Source organism: Pogoniulus pusillus, chromosome 27 (genome assembly GCF_015220805.1).
Source record: "Pogoniulus pusillus isolate bPogPus1 chromosome 27, bPogPus1.pri, whole genome shotgun sequence".
Lineage (NCBI taxonomy): Eukaryota > Metazoa > Chordata > Aves > Piciformes > Lybiidae > Pogoniulus > Pogoniulus pusillus.
The window spans coordinates 6,910,404-6,928,739 of record NC_087290.1 but is presented as its reverse complement, the minus strand read 5'-3'; the positions used below and the strand labels follow the sequence as shown (position 1 = coordinate 6,928,739).

The following is an 18,336-nucleotide window of genomic DNA, read 5'->3' as shown; positions in this document are numbered from 1 at the left end:
TCAGGTTTTGTTTGGTACCACTGTCAGGAGCAGTTATGAGTGCACTAAACAGACTTGGCTGCTTTCAGCTGTCACAATCATCTCTTCTACCTGGGTTATACAACAGTTACAAGTTCTTGGGGCAGAGTAAATTTTAAAGCTTTATTGGTCTAAATAAAAAAAAGTACAAAACATTTTTACAATGGAATTTGTTTCTTCTTCTGCCACTTAGCAAAACCAAGGGCAGAGGCTCTCTGCAGGCAGAAGTCAGGACACACAGGGAGCTGCTGCCCTTCCCCACCGGGCCTTCACTGGCAAGTTTGAGCTCGGTGAAACACCTAACTGGCTGCAGGGGCTGTGGTCTTCTGGCACAGCCTGGCCAGCAGTCCAGCCATTTGTAAGAGGGAGTTGACACCTTCTGCTATCTTCATGTGAGTGTAGCCAATCTCCTGTTGACAAGGATATGGGAAAATCATGGAATTGTTTCAGCTGGGAAAGACCTCTAGGGTCATAGAGTCCAACCACTGACCCCACTTTATGTATAGTGTGACTGATGACTAAATGAAAATGTCCCTTACTGCTGAGACCAACTTCAGTCCCTTGATCTCCACAGATGTCTATCTTCTCATGTAGACCAACCAGAATGCTTTCTTATCTTATTTTTTTTAACCAAAGCCTCTCTTTCCCCATTTCCTTTGTGTAAGGTGCATATATTAGAGGGCAAGTTTGAAATCTTTACCACTTGCCACCTGGCTGCTAATACAATTTAATATTTTATGATCTATTGGACTAAAAACAAGGCTGAACCTGAATAAAGTTCTCAGGGAGGCTTTGATGCAACTCATTAAAGCCAGCATTCTGTTTGCTCTTGATTCTAGGTGATCACTTGAAGCGACTTTTGGCACTTCTGTGGGTGGTTAGATTTTTGGATGTCTATTCTTACTGACAAAGTGATGAGGCAGAGTGGGAATAAGGAGTTAAAAAAGTAGTAAGTTAAAAATAAGTAGCAAGTTAAAATAAGTAGCAAGTTAAAATAAGTAGCAAGTTAAAAATAAGTAGCAAGTTAAAATAAGTAGTAAGTTAAAATAAGTAGTAAGTTAAAAGAAGTAGCAAGTTAAAAATAAGTAGTAAGGAGTTAAAAGTACTACTTACTTTTAACTTATTTTTTTAACTTGTTACTACTTAAGAAGTTAAGAAAAAAGTAGTAAGAAGTTAAAAAATACTTTTTTTTGCCACTAATATATAGCAAATTTCAAACAGAAAACCCTGAGGTTGGCCCTGATGTAGGGATTACATCCTCTCAAAAAAGTCCAAAAGACCTCACCAGGAGCTAGGTTAGCACTGACCTTGATAAATTCCAGTTTGAGATATTCTGGCATCTGAAAGGTTTTACACACACGGAAGATATTGCCAATCACATCTTCTGGAGAGTATCCAAGTCGCCACAGGTGGGCAAGGATCTGTGCAGGCAAGAATAACTCTTCATTTATCTGCAAAACCTATCATCAGGTGAGGCAAGTACATTCATTTCTAGACCAGCTGTATGCAACTACTGGAACTGTCTTGTGACTTAACCCCAATTGTTTAGCAAATGATTTCAATGCAGCTTGGCTTTCTGCTTGTTGGCTTAGTCATCTGAGCAGAGTGCTGCATAAAAAAAGATTGAATCCATCAACTCATCTGCATGGCACTGCCCTTATCTTAAGAAACAACACAACACTGTGAATTCTTCAAACCCTTCACGCCAAACTAGGATTCTGTAGAGGAAAAGTGGGTTTATGCAAACACAACAGATGAAACCAACCTTGTATGCTTCATCTATATTTGCATTTGTGCAGTGCTGTATCATCTCTTTCACAAGCAGGGGATGAGGCTCATCACACACCTGTATCAAAGAGAAATGTTGCAATTCAAAATACCAGAACCCTGCATTAAAGCCCTGCCTGGTTATTTTCAGCAGGCTGAAGTGCTTTCACAGTTAAGCACTGGAATCAGACACATTCTGTTACGCAGATTAGATTTTATGTAATCTGCCTGTTCAGCTCCCCTGCTGTGGCAGACTCAACAGCCATGAAATGAGAACACCCAAGAAAGAGATTCCAAAGATATCACTGTGAAACTTCCCAGCAGTTGTGTGCTTTGAGAGAGCTGCAAAGTCACAAAGTCTCAGATGTGTTGTCAGGCACTGTCAATGCTCCCTCTCTTTTCCAAAGGCATAGCCCAGTGCTGTCTGCACACTGGCTCAGATGTCTGACCCAAGGTCTCACACAGCTACGGTGCTGAACTTCCAGCATCACTGATTCACACTACTACTAACCTTAAAGACATTTTCACTGTTGATAAAGCCAAAGCCAGAATATGTGGATTGCAAGTTGTTTAATGCCTGTGAAATTAAAAACAGAGTTCACTTAGTTTCTGCAGGGCTCTACTTCTCACTCCTCTCCTCAGGATGAAAATAACATTTCTCAGGAACTGATGCCAAATAAAGAGTTTTCAACCACAGAATAACAGGATCCAACCCATAACATCCTATGATCCTGTAATTAAGCAGCAGAGTAACCATAAATGTGCAAAGACTTTGTTTCCACCCAGAAATTTGGTACCCAGTTCCCCCCTCAATTCACTTTTAAAGAGCATCTCCACCTTAAAGCCTCATGAAACCAAACAGTTTAGTTACTTTTATGCCACAGGTCACATCCCTTTTGCTTTACCTCTACCAAAGGTAAATCCTCAAAGAACCACAATTCAAAGGTTTCTTTTCTTCAAACAGAAGTCTCTGCTTCCTTGCCTTTCTCCTCTTACCTGTCTCATATCTCCTTGGGCTGTGAAGATGATGGCTTCTAGTCCATCATCTGTGTAAGGCACGTCCTCTTTCTCCACAATTTTCAGTAGCCTTGCAAGGATCTGTGAATCTGTCAGCTTGGTGTAACGCAGCACTGCACACCGAGACTGAATGGGCTCTGAGGACAGAGATCACAGAACCACAGAAACATTCAGCTTGAGAAGAGCCCCAGGATCACCAAGTCCAACCAAGAACCCTGCTCTACAAGGTTCATCCTAAACCATAGCCCCAGGCACCACTTCCAAACGTCTTTTAAATACATCCAGGGTTGGTGACTCCACCACCTCCCTGGGCATCCCACTCCAATTCCTGACCACCCTTGCTGGGAAACATTTCCTAATGTCCAGCCTAAACCTACCCAGAGGCCATTCCCTCTTGTTCTGTCACTAATCACCTCTGAGGAGAGACCAGCACCAATCCCTCCACAATGTCTTTTCAGGTAGCTGTAGACAGTGATGAGGTCTCCCCTCAGCCTCCTCTTTTTCAAACCAAACAGCCCCAGATGGGTCATTAGCATTTCCCTCTCTTCTCATAGAAAAAAATCCAACCAGCCACCATTTGCTTTCATCTTGGAAGAAGACATCTCAGCTTCCAACTCTCCCCTTGTCTTTGAAAGATGTCACCTCCAGACCAAATACAGCATCTCCTTAAGCATATATAATGGTTGTAGTCCTTCACTTGAGCCCAGATATGGCTGGGTTGTTCAGAAGCACCATGGGTTCTTGCAAGAAGCAGGTCCAAGGTATTTCTGAAGACTGCCTTGGAAGCAGTTAGCCAATGGTCTGGAGAACATATGATGGTCTGGAGAACATAAGACAAGAGGTCCTGGGGACAGGCAGCACTTTACCTATGATCTTGTCAGAGGCATTGCAGGCGAGCGCGAAGCGCGTTGTTTTGGAATAGATTTCCATGGTTCTCCTCAGCGCTTGCTGTGCTCCATCTGTCATGCTGGGGGGAGAAAAGAGGACAGATTTTGCCCTTCACTGACTTATAGGTGCAGCCTAATAATTACTTTTGTAGGAGCTTCAGGGTTTAATGACACTAAACACTGCTTTGTAAATGACTTGATATTCTGGCTGGATAAGCTAAGCAGCTTTTTCTAGTCACGTGAACAATGATCCTGCCACGCAGGCAGGCACTGAGACCTCCATAAAACTAACATGCAAAAATCAACCAATTCTCTGAAAAATGCTGCTAAGAGCACTGCTACTTTTGTGCAGATGGAAGAGGAGGTCCTCTTTGTGTCCAGTGAAACAGCCTAAGTGAGCCAGGATCTTTTCTAGGGGAAAGAGCCAGTAAACTGGAAGATGCTATTTCACATGCAGCCAAATCACCAAATGTTTCACTTTTCAGCATCTCCCTTGCAGGAATAGTCTCTGCTGGATATAAGTATCATACAATGGTTTAATTGGAAGGGACCTCAAAAATCATCCAGTTGCAAACCCCTGCCATAGGCAGGGACACCTCCCACCAGAACAGGTTGCTCAAGGCCTCATCCAACCTGGCCTTGAACACCTCCAGGGAGGGAGCAGCCACAACCTCCCTGGGCAACCTGTGCCAGTGTCTCAACACCCTCATTGCAAACAACTTCTTCCTAACATCTAGTTTAAATCTCCCCTCTGCCAGTTTAAACCCATTACTCCTTGTCCTGTCATTATAAGACCTCATAAATAGTCCCTCCCTGGCCTTCTTGTAGGCCTCTTTCAGATACTGGAAGGCCACTACGAGGTCTCCTTGAAGCCTTCTCTTCTCCGGGCTGAAAAGCCCCAACTCTTGTAGCCTGTCCTCATAGCAGAGCTGCTGCAGCCCTCTGAGCATCTTCGTGGCCTCCTCTGAACTGGCTCCAACAGTTCCATGCCCTTCTCATGTTGTTTGTGTACTCCATACACAGTAATCTCATAATAACACTGTCCACTGCATATCTGTTTCCTAACAGCTTATTTTTGATAGCCTGACAGAAACATCTAAGATGCAGACAGGACAGACCAACACATGCCACGCAGCAGCTGAGGTTAATCACAACCTACCTGTCTGCTTCATCGAGGATGATTATTTTATGCCGACCTTTTGGAAGTGTGACCTTCTGCTGGGCAAACATTTTGATTTTGTTTCTCACCACATCGATGCCTCTGCAACAAGAATGAAAGCAATTCATGGTCAGCTGGGTGAAACCACAGAAGAGATTTTATGCAGCAGCCAGAGTGGCTGAAGCATTCCTGAGCTCGCTACTCTGGTACTATTTGTTCCTGCCCCTTCAGTTGTGCCAGTGTTAAGTGCTGTGAAACCCTGTTGAAAGGTAGACTGTGTTTGAACACTGTGGTGATAGGTGGACACTAAAGATTGACTTTTAGTTGGGGAAAGTGCATTAAAACAAGGACTGGGGGCTTCAAGCCTATCACACTTGTCTGAGCTGAACTAGATATAAAAATGGATTCTTGCTGCTTCATGCAAAGTTTGATAAGGTTTATTCCTCCTCACCTGTCATTTGAGGCATTCAGCTCCAAAACAGCATCCTTTAGTGCAGGACCTAGCAGAGCACGAGCCAAACAGAGGATACTGGTGGTTTTACCTGTTCCTGGGGGGCCCTAGAAACACAAAATGCAATCATTTCTGGTAAGTTGAATGTCATTTTTCTAGGCTCTACTCTCTACAATGCTCCCCAGTCATGAGAAACAGCTATGACAGAGGAACTGCAGGGATGTCAGATTAGAGGCTGCCTGAGCTCAGGATCCTGCTTCCAAAAGAGGAGAGAAACACTGCAGGGAGGAGCACAAAACCTGCTTCAAGAGGCATCCGAGGGCCAGAACACGTTAGTACAAAGTTGTCCAGTGGCTGGCCCAGAAGGCAAACCATATCCTGGGCTGCATCTGAAGCAGTATGACCCCCAGGGTGAGGGAGGGGATTCTGTTTTGCTGCTCCACTCTCATGAGACCCCACCTGGAGTGCTGTGTCCAGGTCTGGGGTCTCCAGCATAAGAGAGGCATGGAGCTGCTGGAGCAGGTGCAGAGGAGGGCCATAATCAGAGGGCTGGAACACCTCCCCTGTGGAAATAGGCTGAGAGTTGGGGCTGTTCAGCCTGGAGAGGACAAAGTTTCAAGGAGACCTTAGAGCAGCATTCCAGTACCTGAAGGGGGCTACAATAAACTTGGGAAGGGACTTTTTACAAGTCTTGTAGTAATAGGATGAGAGAGAATGGATTGAAGCTTGAGGAGGGCAGATTTAGAATGGAGATCAGGAAGAAATTCTTTCCAGTGAGGGTGGTGAGACACTGGAATATGCTGCAAAGGGAGGTTGTGGATGCCCCTCTTCCCTAAATGTGTTCAAGGACAGACTGGATGTGGCCTTGAGCATCCTGGTCTAGTGACAGGTGTCCCATGGTAGAGAGGGTGGATCTAAATGACCTTTAAGGTTCCTTTCAATTTAAACACTCTGTGAATCTGTGTATTTTACCAAACCCACTGCTCTGTGACCAGACAATCCACATCTCTCCTACCAACACGTTGAGGCACAACACAAATCTATAGCAGGAGGCTACTGCAGCTATGTTTCAGAAGGCAGGACCAGCACAGTGAAGCACAGAACAATACAGCAATACTCACAGCAATGATAATATTTGGCACATTCCCCTCTTTGGCAAAGACCTGAGAAAGAATAACAACTGTAAAACTTACATAAACTAGCAGATGCTTCCCAATTTTACTTTAATAATGAGATGCAAAGCTACCATTTTCTATCCTCCTGCTTTGGGTTTTTGGAGCCTTGCTGCTTTTTTGTGTTTTGGGGTTTTAATTGAAGTGTTAGAAGTCAGTCTCTAGACTAATATGATAAAACCTAAGAGCACTTCATCCCACAGATCTTTAGTACTCATGCCTTCCCTTTGTCATTTCCTGCCTTCTGTATGAAATGCATGCATCTGATAAACCAATGGAGTTAAGTTCTGTTATCTGAGTATCTTCTGGGATGACTTTATGGAAATGTTTTTGTTTCCCAAATAATCCTGCCAAACTGTAACCCAGAGCTTCACAGAATAATTCTGCTTGTGAATTAGAAGTTTAGAACGAAGCATTTTTAAAGTTGAAAAATGATAGGAGAGGCTGAGAGCCCTGGGGCTGTTTAGTCTGGAGAAGAGAAGACTGAGAAGAGATCTGATCAATGCATACAAATATCTGACGGATGTCAAGTGCCTGGGGAAAATCTCTTTTCAGTGGTCAGCATCAATAAGACAAGGAGCAACTGCTACAGATTAGGACACAGAAGGTTTCACCTCAAGATAAGGAAAAACTTCTTCACAGTGAGGGTAATGGAGCTCTGGAACAGGCTGTCCTGAGAGCTTTCAGGGCAAGGTTGGACGTGGCACTTGGTGCCATGGTCTAGTCTTCAGCTCTGTGGTAAAGGGTTGGACTTGATGATCTGTGAGGTCTCTTCCAACCCTGATGATACTGTGATACTTTCAGAACCCTCCTGCGTTCCTGTATGAACTACCCTAGGGGCTCACAGGATGTTAGGGGTTGGAAGGGACCCAAGAAGATCATCCAGTCCAACCCCACTGCCAGAGCAGGACAATCCTATCTAACACAGATCACAGAGGAATGTGTCCAGAGAGGCCTTGAAAAGTCTCCAGAGAAGGAGATTCCACAACCTCCCTGGGGAGCCTGTTCCAGTGCTGTGGGACCCTCACAGTAGAGAAGTTCCCCCTTGTGTTGAGCTGGAACATCTTGTGCCTTATCACAGGGAGCAAGTGAGCAGAGCCTGTCCCCTCACTCCTGATCCCCAGGCCTCAGATATTTGTAAACATCTATTAAATCCCCTCTCAGTCTTCTCTTCTCCAGACTAAAAAAGCTCCAGGGCCCTCAGCCTCTCCTCATAAGCCATGCCCTCCAGTCCTCTAATCATCCTCCTAGCCCTCTACTGGACCCTCTCCAGCACATCCCTGTCCCTCTTAAACTGGGGAGCCCAAAACTGAACACAGTATTCAAGATGAGGTCTCAGCAGGGCAGAGTAGAGGGGGAGGAGAACCTCCCTTGATCTGCTGGACTCACTCTTCTTAATACACCCCAGGATCCCATTGGCCTTCTTGGCCACAAGGGCACATAGCTGTGCCACGGGTAACTTGTTAGCCACCAGGACCCCCAGGTCCCTCTCCATAGGACTGCTTCCCAGCAGATCACCTCCCAGCCTGTACTGGTGGAGTTTATTATTCCTCCCCAGGTGCAGGACTCTGCACTTGGCAGGGGGATTGGACTCCATGATCTCTGGAGGTCCCTTTCAACCTCTAAATTTCTGTGATTCTGTGATGAATTTTCCTGTTAACAGATACTGTGCTCACAAAATTAGTTGTCAAGGAAAATGTTTTCTACCAGAAAATACTGTATTTATGTCTCTTTCTGTTGTGGTTTACCTGTCCATCAAAACAAAGTCGCTACAACAGCAACAGGTTTTTCCAAGTTGTATCAAACCAGGGCAAATTTAAACAACATCCCAACTCAAAAGGGCATTATTCCCTTCAAGTTCCACTCAAACACATCCTAAAATAAGGATATGTCAGAAAGTATTCTTTCCACATACTCAGCTGTGGATGTAAAAGGACAAAAGTGGGTTTAGTGGTCTGTGGGTCTATGTAGAACTGGCTTTTGAGCTAAGCTCACTACCTGAGGGGTGGTTGTGGCCAGAAAGAGGTTGCTCTCTTCTCTCAGGTGGCCAGCACCAGAACGAGAGGACACAGCCTCAGGCTGCGCCAGGGGAGATTTAGGCTGGAGGTGAGGAGAAAGTTCTTCACTGAGAGAGTCATTGGACACTGGAATGGGCTGCCCGGGGAGGTGGTGGAGTCGCCGTCCCTGGAGCTGTTCAAGGCAAGGTTGGACGTGGCACTTGGTGCCATGGTCTGGCCTTGAGCTCTGTGGTGAAGGGTTGGACTTGATGATCTGTGAGGTCTCTTCCAACCCTGATGATATTGTGAAAAGTGAAAGGACAGCTACACACCTCCAGCCTGCTCACTGTATCTTCATTTCCAACTATTTCACAGAGTTTCACGGGCCTGTATTTTTCCACCCTGTAAAAGGAAAACCCCACACACTTCAGTACGTCTAGGAAAACTTTAATCGTGCTTTTCACCGAGGGAACAGGAGGATCATCTTAAGATGCACGGGGCAGAGCTGACGCGGCATGTCCTCAGCGCAAGCGCCGCAGGGTTACTCCTCACCGCTAAGCACAGCACCCCACAACAGTCATTCCTGAAAGGGTGCTTCATGCACAGAAGGAATTCAAGGATGCTGTACTCAGATACGAGGTTAGTGCCTCAGGCTGGTATGCCAGGGCTAAAGGGAGATGCCACTCGATGCGCTCCCTCATGGTCACCGCAGGGACACGACTTCGGACTCGACAGGGCCTTCTTGCTTTCCACCCCAGGCTGCTCAGTGCGCTCTGCCCGGTCCACGGCTGTAGTTCAGTAAGTCATGGGGAGTGGGCAGAGCTCTCTTCGCTGCCAGGGCCCCGTACTTCCCACTGACACCCAACCCGCCGGGTCCGACCCAGGCGATACCCTCAGCGGCAGCCCGGGGCAGGTGAAGCCGCCCGCGGCCGGCGCCAAGCGCCGCTGCTTCCCGCCAGCGGCAGGCCCCGCCCCCGCCTCGCCATAGGCTGTGCCGCGGCAAGCCCCGCCCCCGCGCCACGCCGCACCAGTGGCGCTCGGCTCTGCCTCCTTCCCCCGGCCCCGCTCCATGGCCGCCTGCGCGCCCCTGCCCGCCGCCGCCTCCCCGTGCAGGCCTCGCCGCCTCCGCCACTCACCAGGGCAACTCGTAATGGCCGCTGCCCCCGGCAGAGGTCCCCGGGGCGTCGGAGCAGCTCCGCTTCTCGCCTGCCGCGGGTGCGGCCTTCTCGTCCCCTATAACCTCCACTTCCATCTCCATCCCGGCAGCGGCTGGTGCGGCCCCTGCCTTCCTGCCGCCGCGGTGTGGGGCGGGCTGTGCTCCCGGGCCCGCCTTACGGGGCGGGACAGCGACGGCCGGCGGGGCCGTGAGCCGTCCGCGGAGGAGGTGACTGCGCTGGAGCGGCTGGCACGGGTGTACTGCAGCCGGGCTAGGCGCTGTCGGCAGCTAGGCGAGGCCGTTTGCGGCGTGAGGCCGCTCGCAGCGCGGCAGGGTGGGTTTGTGCTAGGCTGTTCCGTAGCTTGTTTCGTCTGCCACCGTTATTTCCCCCTGCAAAGTGAAAACAGAAGATGCTGCGAAATGCCGTCAGCAGTTACGTTATAACTGGCATGGGGACTGGTTGCCGTTAGAATTTGGGTATCAGCTTCTGTAGCTCCTGGAGCCTTGGTACATCTTGAAGCGCTGTTTATGCTCTACATCATCAGTGATGTCTGTGCTAGCTGAGTGAGCAGAACTCTCTCATCTGTTCTTCGCTCAGCTCTGATTGCTTGGGAAGTGCTTTTGATGTAGGACTGGTGTGAGGCAGGAGCTTGGAGCTTCTTGCATCTGAAGCTGTATGTCAGTGGTGATGCTCTTCTAAGTGAGTAACTTCCTAGCGCTTGCCACTGCGTTTGCTTTCTGATGTTATTGTCAGTGCCTGTTAGTCAGCGCTGTGAGGTTGGCACATGACTATTTGCAGACGATAACATTGCCTTCAGCCTGTGAAACTGCTTCTGCCTGCGGCCTCACAGTGATGCAGTTTGCTACCTTTCTTATAAGGCTCTATAACTCTGGAAGGTGAAGTTTCCATTGCACAAAGTGCAGTCTCCTATCTCAGTTTTTAGGCAAGGTACTCAGTGCTTTGTAATCTTCATTTCTGTATTTATTAGTAGCTGTATGTGGTGCCTAGTGGTTTCAGGGTGTTATTTAAGGGTGAAATGGTGAGTGATCTGCTGGCTGAATTAACTGTGGATTAACTTTGCCTCCTTTGGAAGAATGTAGACAATTATATAACCCAATTAAGAGGCATACAAGGCTGAGACAGCTGGGCACATTTCTCAGCATTCAGATTGTTTGCAGCACACACACCAGATGAATGCATCACTCCTCTACTACTTCAGACTCACTTTGTTACTCCTGTCTTAGGATTTAAGTTGCTGCAGCACTCAGCTGTACCCCACACGAGGCAATGAACTACTGCAGTTGCGTGCAGCACTGTTGGTTAGAAAAGTCTGTTGGTACAATGCACTGGACTCGCTTTGGTTTCTTGCCAAATGAAACAGTTGTTATGCTCTTAGGAAGGGCCAGCCTCTAGATAAGATATCATTTTCGTGGGCAGCACTAATTCTGCTGCTGTGTGTGCAGCATTGTTTCTGATAAGCATGTGAAGGACAGTAAAAAGGGCTTCTCACAAGAGTTGTTGTGGAGAGCCTGATGACAGGTGTTGTGATACGTGGGAGCCAGTTCCAAGGTGTGTTTCTCTGGAGCACAGTCTTCTAAAGTGCTGAAGCTCCTCTGTAGGCAAGAACTTCTGGCTTACTCACGGTGGTTCTGCAGCTTACCAAGCACAGAACAAGTATTTACTGGGGGTAGAATCGGAATCAACCAGGTTGGAAGAGACCTCCAACATCATCCAGTCCAACCTAGCACCCAGCCCTAGACAACCAGACCATGGCACTAAGTGCCTCAGTCAGGCTTTGCTTGAACACCTCCAGGGATGGCGACTCCACCACCTCCCTGGGCAGCCCATTCCAATGCCAATCACTCTCTCTGCCAACAACTTCCTCCTGACATCCAGCCTAGACCTCCCCCGGCACAACTTGAGACTGTGTCCCCTTGTTCTAATGTTGCTGGTTGCCTGGCAAAAGACCAACCCCACCTGGCTACAGCCTCCCTTCAGGGAGTTGTAGACAGCAATGAGGTCTGCCCTGAGCCTCCTCTTCTGCAGGCTGCACACCCCCAGCTCCCTCAGCCTCTCCTCACAGGGCTGTGCTCCAGGCCTTTCAACAGCTTTGTCGCCCTTCTCTGGACACGTTCCAGAGTGCTGTTGATCAGGATGTTCAGCAGGTGGATAGGCAGACTTGAGACTAAAAGAGTTTTAAAGCCCATTAGGCCCCAAAATGTGAACTGGTTTTGTTGTAGCCTGTCTGTTGAGATCACAGGCTAGACCCAGGATAAAATGAATTCCACATTCAGTGCTGAGATGGCAGGACTCTTTTGATGTGCAGTCAGCAGTGCCTGAATACACAGGCATGCAGATGTACTGAAAGGAGGATAACCTGAATTTATGGTGATTCTTTCTGACCTGTCTCCCTCATACCCCAAAAGATCTATAGAAAAAATGTTGCTGTTTGTGAACAGTGCAGATAAAGGCTTTTTGCTAATGATTTAGCTAGCAAGGAGAGTGCTGCTCTTGTGTATATTCAAACAGCATCTGCTATTAATGGAGATCACTCTCAGAGAAATAAATAGCAAGTGTGTGGTCACTCCAGGAGCAAGGCAGTTCCAGCTGCAGGTGTTTGATATAGGGAACAATCCATTGAGGACTCCTTTGATGGAGACTCTTCTTAGATCAGCTTTAGTCAAAGGGTGATGCTGTAGTCCCTGCAGGGAAAATGAAGGCCTGCATTTACTCAATCTGTTGGGTAAATGCAGAAGTTGTGGCAAAAGAATTGTAGCTTTGCATGCTGTGGTTGGCTGAGGATGCATCCTTTGCATGAGGATGGCTTGGTTTGAGCTCAAACAGCAAGCTGAAATTAGTAAAGGTGTTAGAAGTGAGGCAGTAGCTGAAGACCGTAAAGAGCAACAGTGATGAAATGATGATGGAGGATGTGAGGTGTAAAATCCAGAAGGCAGAAGAAAGGAGACTAACTCTAGGCAGCTGTCAGTGAGCAGTATGTGTCTGTGCTGCATGTTCAGTGCAGAATATGAAATTCCTTACAGAAATACAAATCTTATCTCCAGTGGTTTTGGGAGGGAGGGGAGAACTGTTTAGTGCTGAAGGTCATTTTGCTTCTGGGTTAAATCTGTGAGTTCAGCTCACTGTTATTGCTGGGGCTAACACTGATGTACATTATCCAGCAGGTTTGAAAGGCCAGGGGCTGAGTTCTTAAGCCACAGTGTTAAGAGAATTGCAAAGTTCCTCTGGTTATCCATTGCCTGTCCCCCCAGCCCTGTGGCCCCAGTTAAAGCTGTCACCTCCTATTGCTGCCTGCTGCTGCTGGCAACCACAAGTAGGTCACGCTGCACAGATGGCCTTGCTGCTGGGAGGTGTGGAGCCTGCAGTCCCCTTTGAGGGTTCTCCCTGTTTGCTCACTCTCACACTGTCAGGCTGGAGACAGTGGAATGAATTCTGATTCTACAAACCATTTTCTCTTGTGCTCGCTGAGGCTGAATGCGTAAAGCAGCGCCACTGCAAATACCAGGAGCAACAGTAAAGACAGGGTGGTTGGAAGGGAGGCTGGGCTGGTGCTTTGTGAAATAGGGCATCACTGTATTAGAAGCTTTCAGAGGCCTGACAAGTCTGCACTCAGACTGACAGGGGCCCTGATTCCTGTAGAGCTGCCATGCTTGAGAGCAAAACCAGGGATGCCATCGTACACACAGGGTATTGATTTGTTATCATAGCATCCTCCAATCTTCATGTGCATATTCTCTATAGGTACTCAGAGGTAGAGCTGTGCTGAACTGAGCTAATGTTATGTGTGCCATCTAAATTTCTTATCGAATCATCTGATTGAAAAAGACCTTAAGAGTCCAAGCACAACCTACCATCTCCCTGGACACAACTGTGTGACCATGACCCTCATCCAAATATCTTTTAAGCACCTACAGGGATGGTGACTCCATCACATCCCTAGACAGCCTATTCCAGTGCCTGGTGCCCCTCCTGGTGAAATATTTCCTAATATCCAATCTAAAGCTCCCCTGGTGCAACTTGAGGCCTTTTCCTCTTATCCTATCACTTGTTTCCTGGGAGAAGAGGCTGGCCCCAACCTTGCTCCAACCTCCTTCCAGGGAATCGTAGAGAACAGAGTTCTCAGCCTCCTCTTGTCCAGACTGAACAACATCAGCTCCCTCAGCCATTCCTCATAGGACTTCTGTTCAAGACCCCCACCAGCCTTGTTGCCCTTCTCTGGATACACTCCAGCTCCTCAATGTCCTTCTTGAAGTGAGAGGCCCAAAACTGAACCCACTACTCGGGGTGCAGCCTCACCAGTGCCAAGCACAATGCCTGAGGTCACTCCCACACTCTCTCTCCACCAGCGCATAGCCATCTCACACTTGATTTCTCCATCCAGTACCTCATCCTTCCTCTCTTCTCAGCATCTCTGGTAGCTGCAGAGCCACAGCTGCTCCCCAGAATAGTTTGGGTAAATACAGCACGACATCTGCCCACCCTGGCACCTGAGAGCTTTTATTTACAGCATCTCATTGCCTTTTCCATTTTCATTAAGTACCTCCAAATGTTTTTTTGGTGCTGTCACAGGGCATTATAAGCAGCATGCTTATGGTCTGCTGCTTAGCCTGCAGTTAGGAAATCCATACTGCTAGAAGGTCACAGACTGTGGTGACAGAGTAGATGGAAAGATCAGCTTCAGCTTATTGCTACCAGGAGACTCCAATGTTTACAATTCTTCTCTATAAGCACTTGAAAATGCTTTAAAGAGTGGATTCAGTTCACTTCAATTTTAAGTCAGAGAAGCTTTATTAAGATTTTTCACTCTGTTGAGGAACAAGTTGTAATTTGTTGTGTCTTACACCAGGTTACAAGGAAAGGACTGGGAAGCAGTGACCTGCTAGTCCTGCTCTCTTGCTCTTTGCTTCAGGCTAACGCTGTAATTGAAATTTCCTTTGGTTTCTATTTTTTTCAGCATACAAAGCAGAAAGAGTGTCCAGTGCAAGACCAGCTGCGTGCTTACAGCTCCAGACAGCAGAGGGAGTATGGACACCTGTGTTGAGAGCCACCAAGGGTCACCCGTGCCAGACTTTCTCCTAGATAGAATGCAATCCTCTTTGTCTGCACATCCAGGTAAGTCTTTTCAGTGTACATTTTCCTAGGTGCCAAAATGCAGCTGTTGCTAAAGCTGGATGATCCTCCCTGCTTGCCGTGCTTTTCTCCTGTGAGCACTCTGCTGCTTGCACCTGCAGCTTGGGGCTGGTGTGGAGCAGGATCTTTTCCATGTCAGGATCTTGTGTCACCATCAGTAACTGCAGCAGGGTTCTGCCTCCACAAACACCTGCCACCGGGGAGGACACGGGCTCCTGTTCACTGAGGAAGCCAGAAAGCAACTGTGTATGTCCCTGCCCATGCCACATGGGTTGGAACTAGATGATCTTTAAGATTCTTTCTAACCTAACCCATTCTATGAATCCATGAACCCATGAACTTCTGTGGCCAAATGTAGGTGTTACAGCAGGGTGTGCATCGAGTTAAAATGAACCTGGTGGCTCTGTGGGCATTCTGCTTGAACACTCGGCCCTGATCTGGTGCAAAATCAGAGCAGTGAATTGAGATCTGTGTCACCTAAGCTCTTATGGCCATCCAATAGCTTGAAATGGAGGTGGGCAGTCTGAGGGCATCCCTTCCCTTACCAGTCTGCTATCTGGTTTGTCTTTTCAGATGTAACACCTCCTCTCCCTACCCTGCATTTCTTGTGATATTGGGAGTGTGGACTGACTTATCTGATGTTTAGCAGAAACTTCAAAAGAAATTTGCAATGAGGTTGACACAGAGTGGATTTTACATGATTAATAGTTACAGTATTGCTTGACAAAGTTGGTGAGAGGCCTGGAGCACAGCCCTGTGAGGAGAGACTGAGGGGGCTGGAGTTGCTTGGCCTGAAGAAGACAAGGCTCAGGGGTGACCTCATTGCTGTCTACAACTACTTGAAGGGAGGCTGTAGCCAGGGGGGGATGGTCTTTTCCCAGGCAACCAGCAACAAAACAAGGGGACACAGTCTCAAGTTGTGCCGGGGGAGGTCTAGGCTGGATGTTAGGAGGAAGTTGTTGGCAGAGAGAGTGATTGGCATTGGAACGGGCTACCCAGGGAGGTGGTGGAGTCACTGTCCCTGGAGGTGTTGAAGCAAAGCCTGGCTGAGGCACTTAGTGCCATGGTCTGGTTGATTGTCTAGGGCTGGGTGCTAGGTTGGACTGGATGATTTTGGAGGTCTCTTCCAACTTGGTTGATTCTATGACTTTTGGTCAGGCTCAAGGCAGCCAGGATTCAGCACAACACTTCTGTTTAGTGCATCCAGCCTTTGTGCTTTCTTGTGTTCATTCCTTACATCAGCAGCTTGGGGATATCCTCCACTGACTGTGCTGGTGCTGCAATCCATTTCAGTTGTATCTCGTCCCTTAAATGCTGGGCAAAACTTGATCAGAGACTTGTTTGGCTGAGTGGAACAAAATAAATGTTAGATACCATTAATTTGAACTCATTTTCTGTATGTGAAAGATGAAAAGGCAGTAATGTTGTTTGTCAAGAGTTACCAGGCTGTTGCACTCTGGATTCCTTTAAGTTTGCAGAGTGTGCATTTAAAAATAGCAGAAGGAAGAGCAGCAATCTTCCAAACTAAGAAATTCCTAGAGCATAAAGGAGGAATGTAGCAAGAGATTAAGGGAAGGATCAAGTCTGGCTGGACTCTAGGTTGCTTGTGATAGAGAAAGTGAGGAAAAAAATGGACAGCAATTGAAATGTATCACAGTATCATCAGGGCTGGAAGAGACCTCACAGATCATCAAGTCCAACCCTTTACCACAGAGCTCAAGGCTAGACCATGGCACCAAGTGCCACGTCCAACCTTGCCTTGAACAGCCCAAGGGAGGGCGACTCCACCACCTCCCCGGGCAGCCCATTCCAGTGTGGTTGCTCTCTTCAGACCTCAGTGTGTCTGAGTGAATTTTGCCACTTCTTGTGGCTTTGATTAGATAGGCAATGAAAAATAGGACTTAAGAGTGTAAGATTTCTTTTAGTGACTGCATATCAATTGGGGATTTAAATGATGAGTTGGTGTATTAAGTCTAGAGCATAATACCAAACTATGAACCCTAATTGTGACTGTCCCCAGAAGAAATGGCATGGGAAACCTTTCCTGAGTCTGGGAGAATGTGAAAGGAAGCAGTCCTGCATTTCTAGGTGGTGTGTCCTGGTTAATGGGGTTAAAGTCCAGCAAACCCAGGTGGCTGCACTAGCTGGTACTGCACAGCTAGAGCTGGCCACAGCCCAGGGTGGTGCCAGAGTGGCCTTAGAGCTCCAGGCAGCACCTTTCGACTGACAATCCTGTGGAGGTAAACCTTTGGGTATTAACCCTGCAATCCAGGCTCCATTCCACCAGGGCTAACTCCCTAAATTTAGGGCTGCCTCCTAACATTTCCCTTGCCTTAATTAGGTTCAGTGTATCCTCTGGTTAAACTCAGTCGTTGTTAATTGTTTCTAGTGCTGCAGTATTTAAGTTATCACAGAGGTCTGAGAAATGGGTGGAGGTGTGTGTGTGTGAGGAGAGAATAAGTTTATTTCCTGTATTAGTCATCTGAATTTTGGCCCTTTCCAAGTGAACAAACCCTATCAGAGCATGCTTGACTGAGGAAGTCAGCCTCACCTGCAGGTTTGAACTCAGGCAGTGTGGAGCATCCTCTGGTGTCTGGACACTTCTGGAAAAGACCTGATTTCCCTGCAGCCAGGTTGCCCTTTTTCTGCTGCCCCATTTTAAGGAGGTGATCCTCTGCAACACCAACGCAGCAGCGAAGGACAGTAAGCTCCAGTGTCGAGAGAGCTCTGCTTAAGCAGCAATTTGTCAGCCCATTTAAGCACCATACAAGAACAGGACATTTTAAACCAAATGAGACAGTTGGATTATCTTATCTAGTACCCAGTCAATCTTGCTTTAATGGCCTGTCAAAGTACCAGAGTTAATCTAGTCAAAGGTAGCTTACAGAGCCCTTCTTATGTAGTTCTTTTCACCTGCCCTTCCTCACAGCAGCTTTACCTTTAGCAGGAAGGGAAAATCATTTTATCAGCCTCCTTTGTTTCATGCATTCGAAGCACCTAAGAGCACTTTGGTTGCATAAAAGCTGAGCTTCCACCATCTCGGTTATTTGTACAGCCTGAACGTTGCAAGTCACAGGATAGGAAGTGTCTGTCAAAAGTGACTTGGAGAAGCCACTTCTTGCTTATGGATTCCTTCTTGTGTGTTTGACAGGCTATCTTTAGCAGCTAGCCAAGCACTTAAAGCTATGTTTACACATCTACAGGCTCCATGACAGATATTTCACCATGCTTTTGGGCTTCCTCTGGATAAGTGTAAGATCTCTATAATCATTATTATCAGGCTCACAGAGGCCCAGACAGGTGTCACCACACAGCACACCGAGCAGAAACATCTATGGTGTGAGGGTTTTTGCTCACCTTTCCTTTAAGTGTTTATTTTCTTACAGCATTTAAAGAGCTTTGAAAAAAAAAAGATTCTGCTGCAGTTTGGCTTCTGGTTAGAGCACTGAAATTAATCCAAGAGATTTATAAGTGGGGGAGATTAGTGGGGGTTTTTTTGTTGCTCTTGGGTTTTGTTTGTTTGGGGGGGAGGTTGGTTGGGGGTTTTATGTTATTTTTGTGTT

The 18,336-nt window shown here is 47.3% G+C and overlaps 2 protein-coding genes across 3 annotated transcripts in view; one reads left to right on the top strand and one right to left on the bottom strand.

Moving 5' to 3' along the window:
- Positions 1-127: 127 nt before the first annotated feature.
- RFC2 (replication factor C subunit 2) lies at positions 128-9,726 on the bottom strand. Its single transcript, XM_064166572.1, has 11 exons — positions 9,605-9,726; positions 8,801-8,870; positions 6,421-6,462; positions 5,300-5,406; positions 4,849-4,950; positions 3,669-3,769; positions 2,782-2,939; positions 2,297-2,362; positions 1,784-1,864; positions 1,326-1,439; positions 128-428 (listed from the first exon to the last, which is right to left on the bottom strand). Exons 1-11 carry the CDS (start codon positions 9,724-9,726, stop codon positions 318-320), a joined length of 1,074 nt encoding a protein of 357 aa, XP_064022642.1. The 3' UTR covers positions 128-317.
- A 57-nt stretch (positions 9,727-9,783) lies between these two features.
- Positions 9,784-18,336, top strand: part of CLIP2 (CAP-Gly domain containing linker protein 2) — a 115,765-nt gene continuing 107,212 nt past the window's right edge. For both annotated transcript variants that reach the window (XM_064166571.1, XM_064166569.1), the window contains exons 1-2: positions 9,784-9,958; positions 14,598-14,755. The gene's annotated coding sequence lies outside the window, so the exon portion shown is untranslated. The remainder of the gene's footprint in view (positions 9,959-14,597; positions 14,756-18,336) is intronic.

Excerpts from the sequence above, each read along its gene's own strand:
- RFC2 (XM_064166572.1), bottom strand. The coding sequence starts at position 9,726 with ATGGAGATGGAAGTGGAGGTTATAGGGGACGAGAAGGCCGCACCCGCG. Across the intron at positions 2,363-2,781 it reads CCCAAGGAGATATGAGACAG|GCATTAAACAACTTGCAATC; the intron begins GTAAGAGGAGAA and ends TTAATTTCACAG. Across the intron at positions 1,865-2,296 it reads ACAGTGAAAATGTCTTTAAG|GTGTGTGATGAGCCTCATCC; the intron begins GTTAGTAGTAGT and ends TCTTTGATACAG.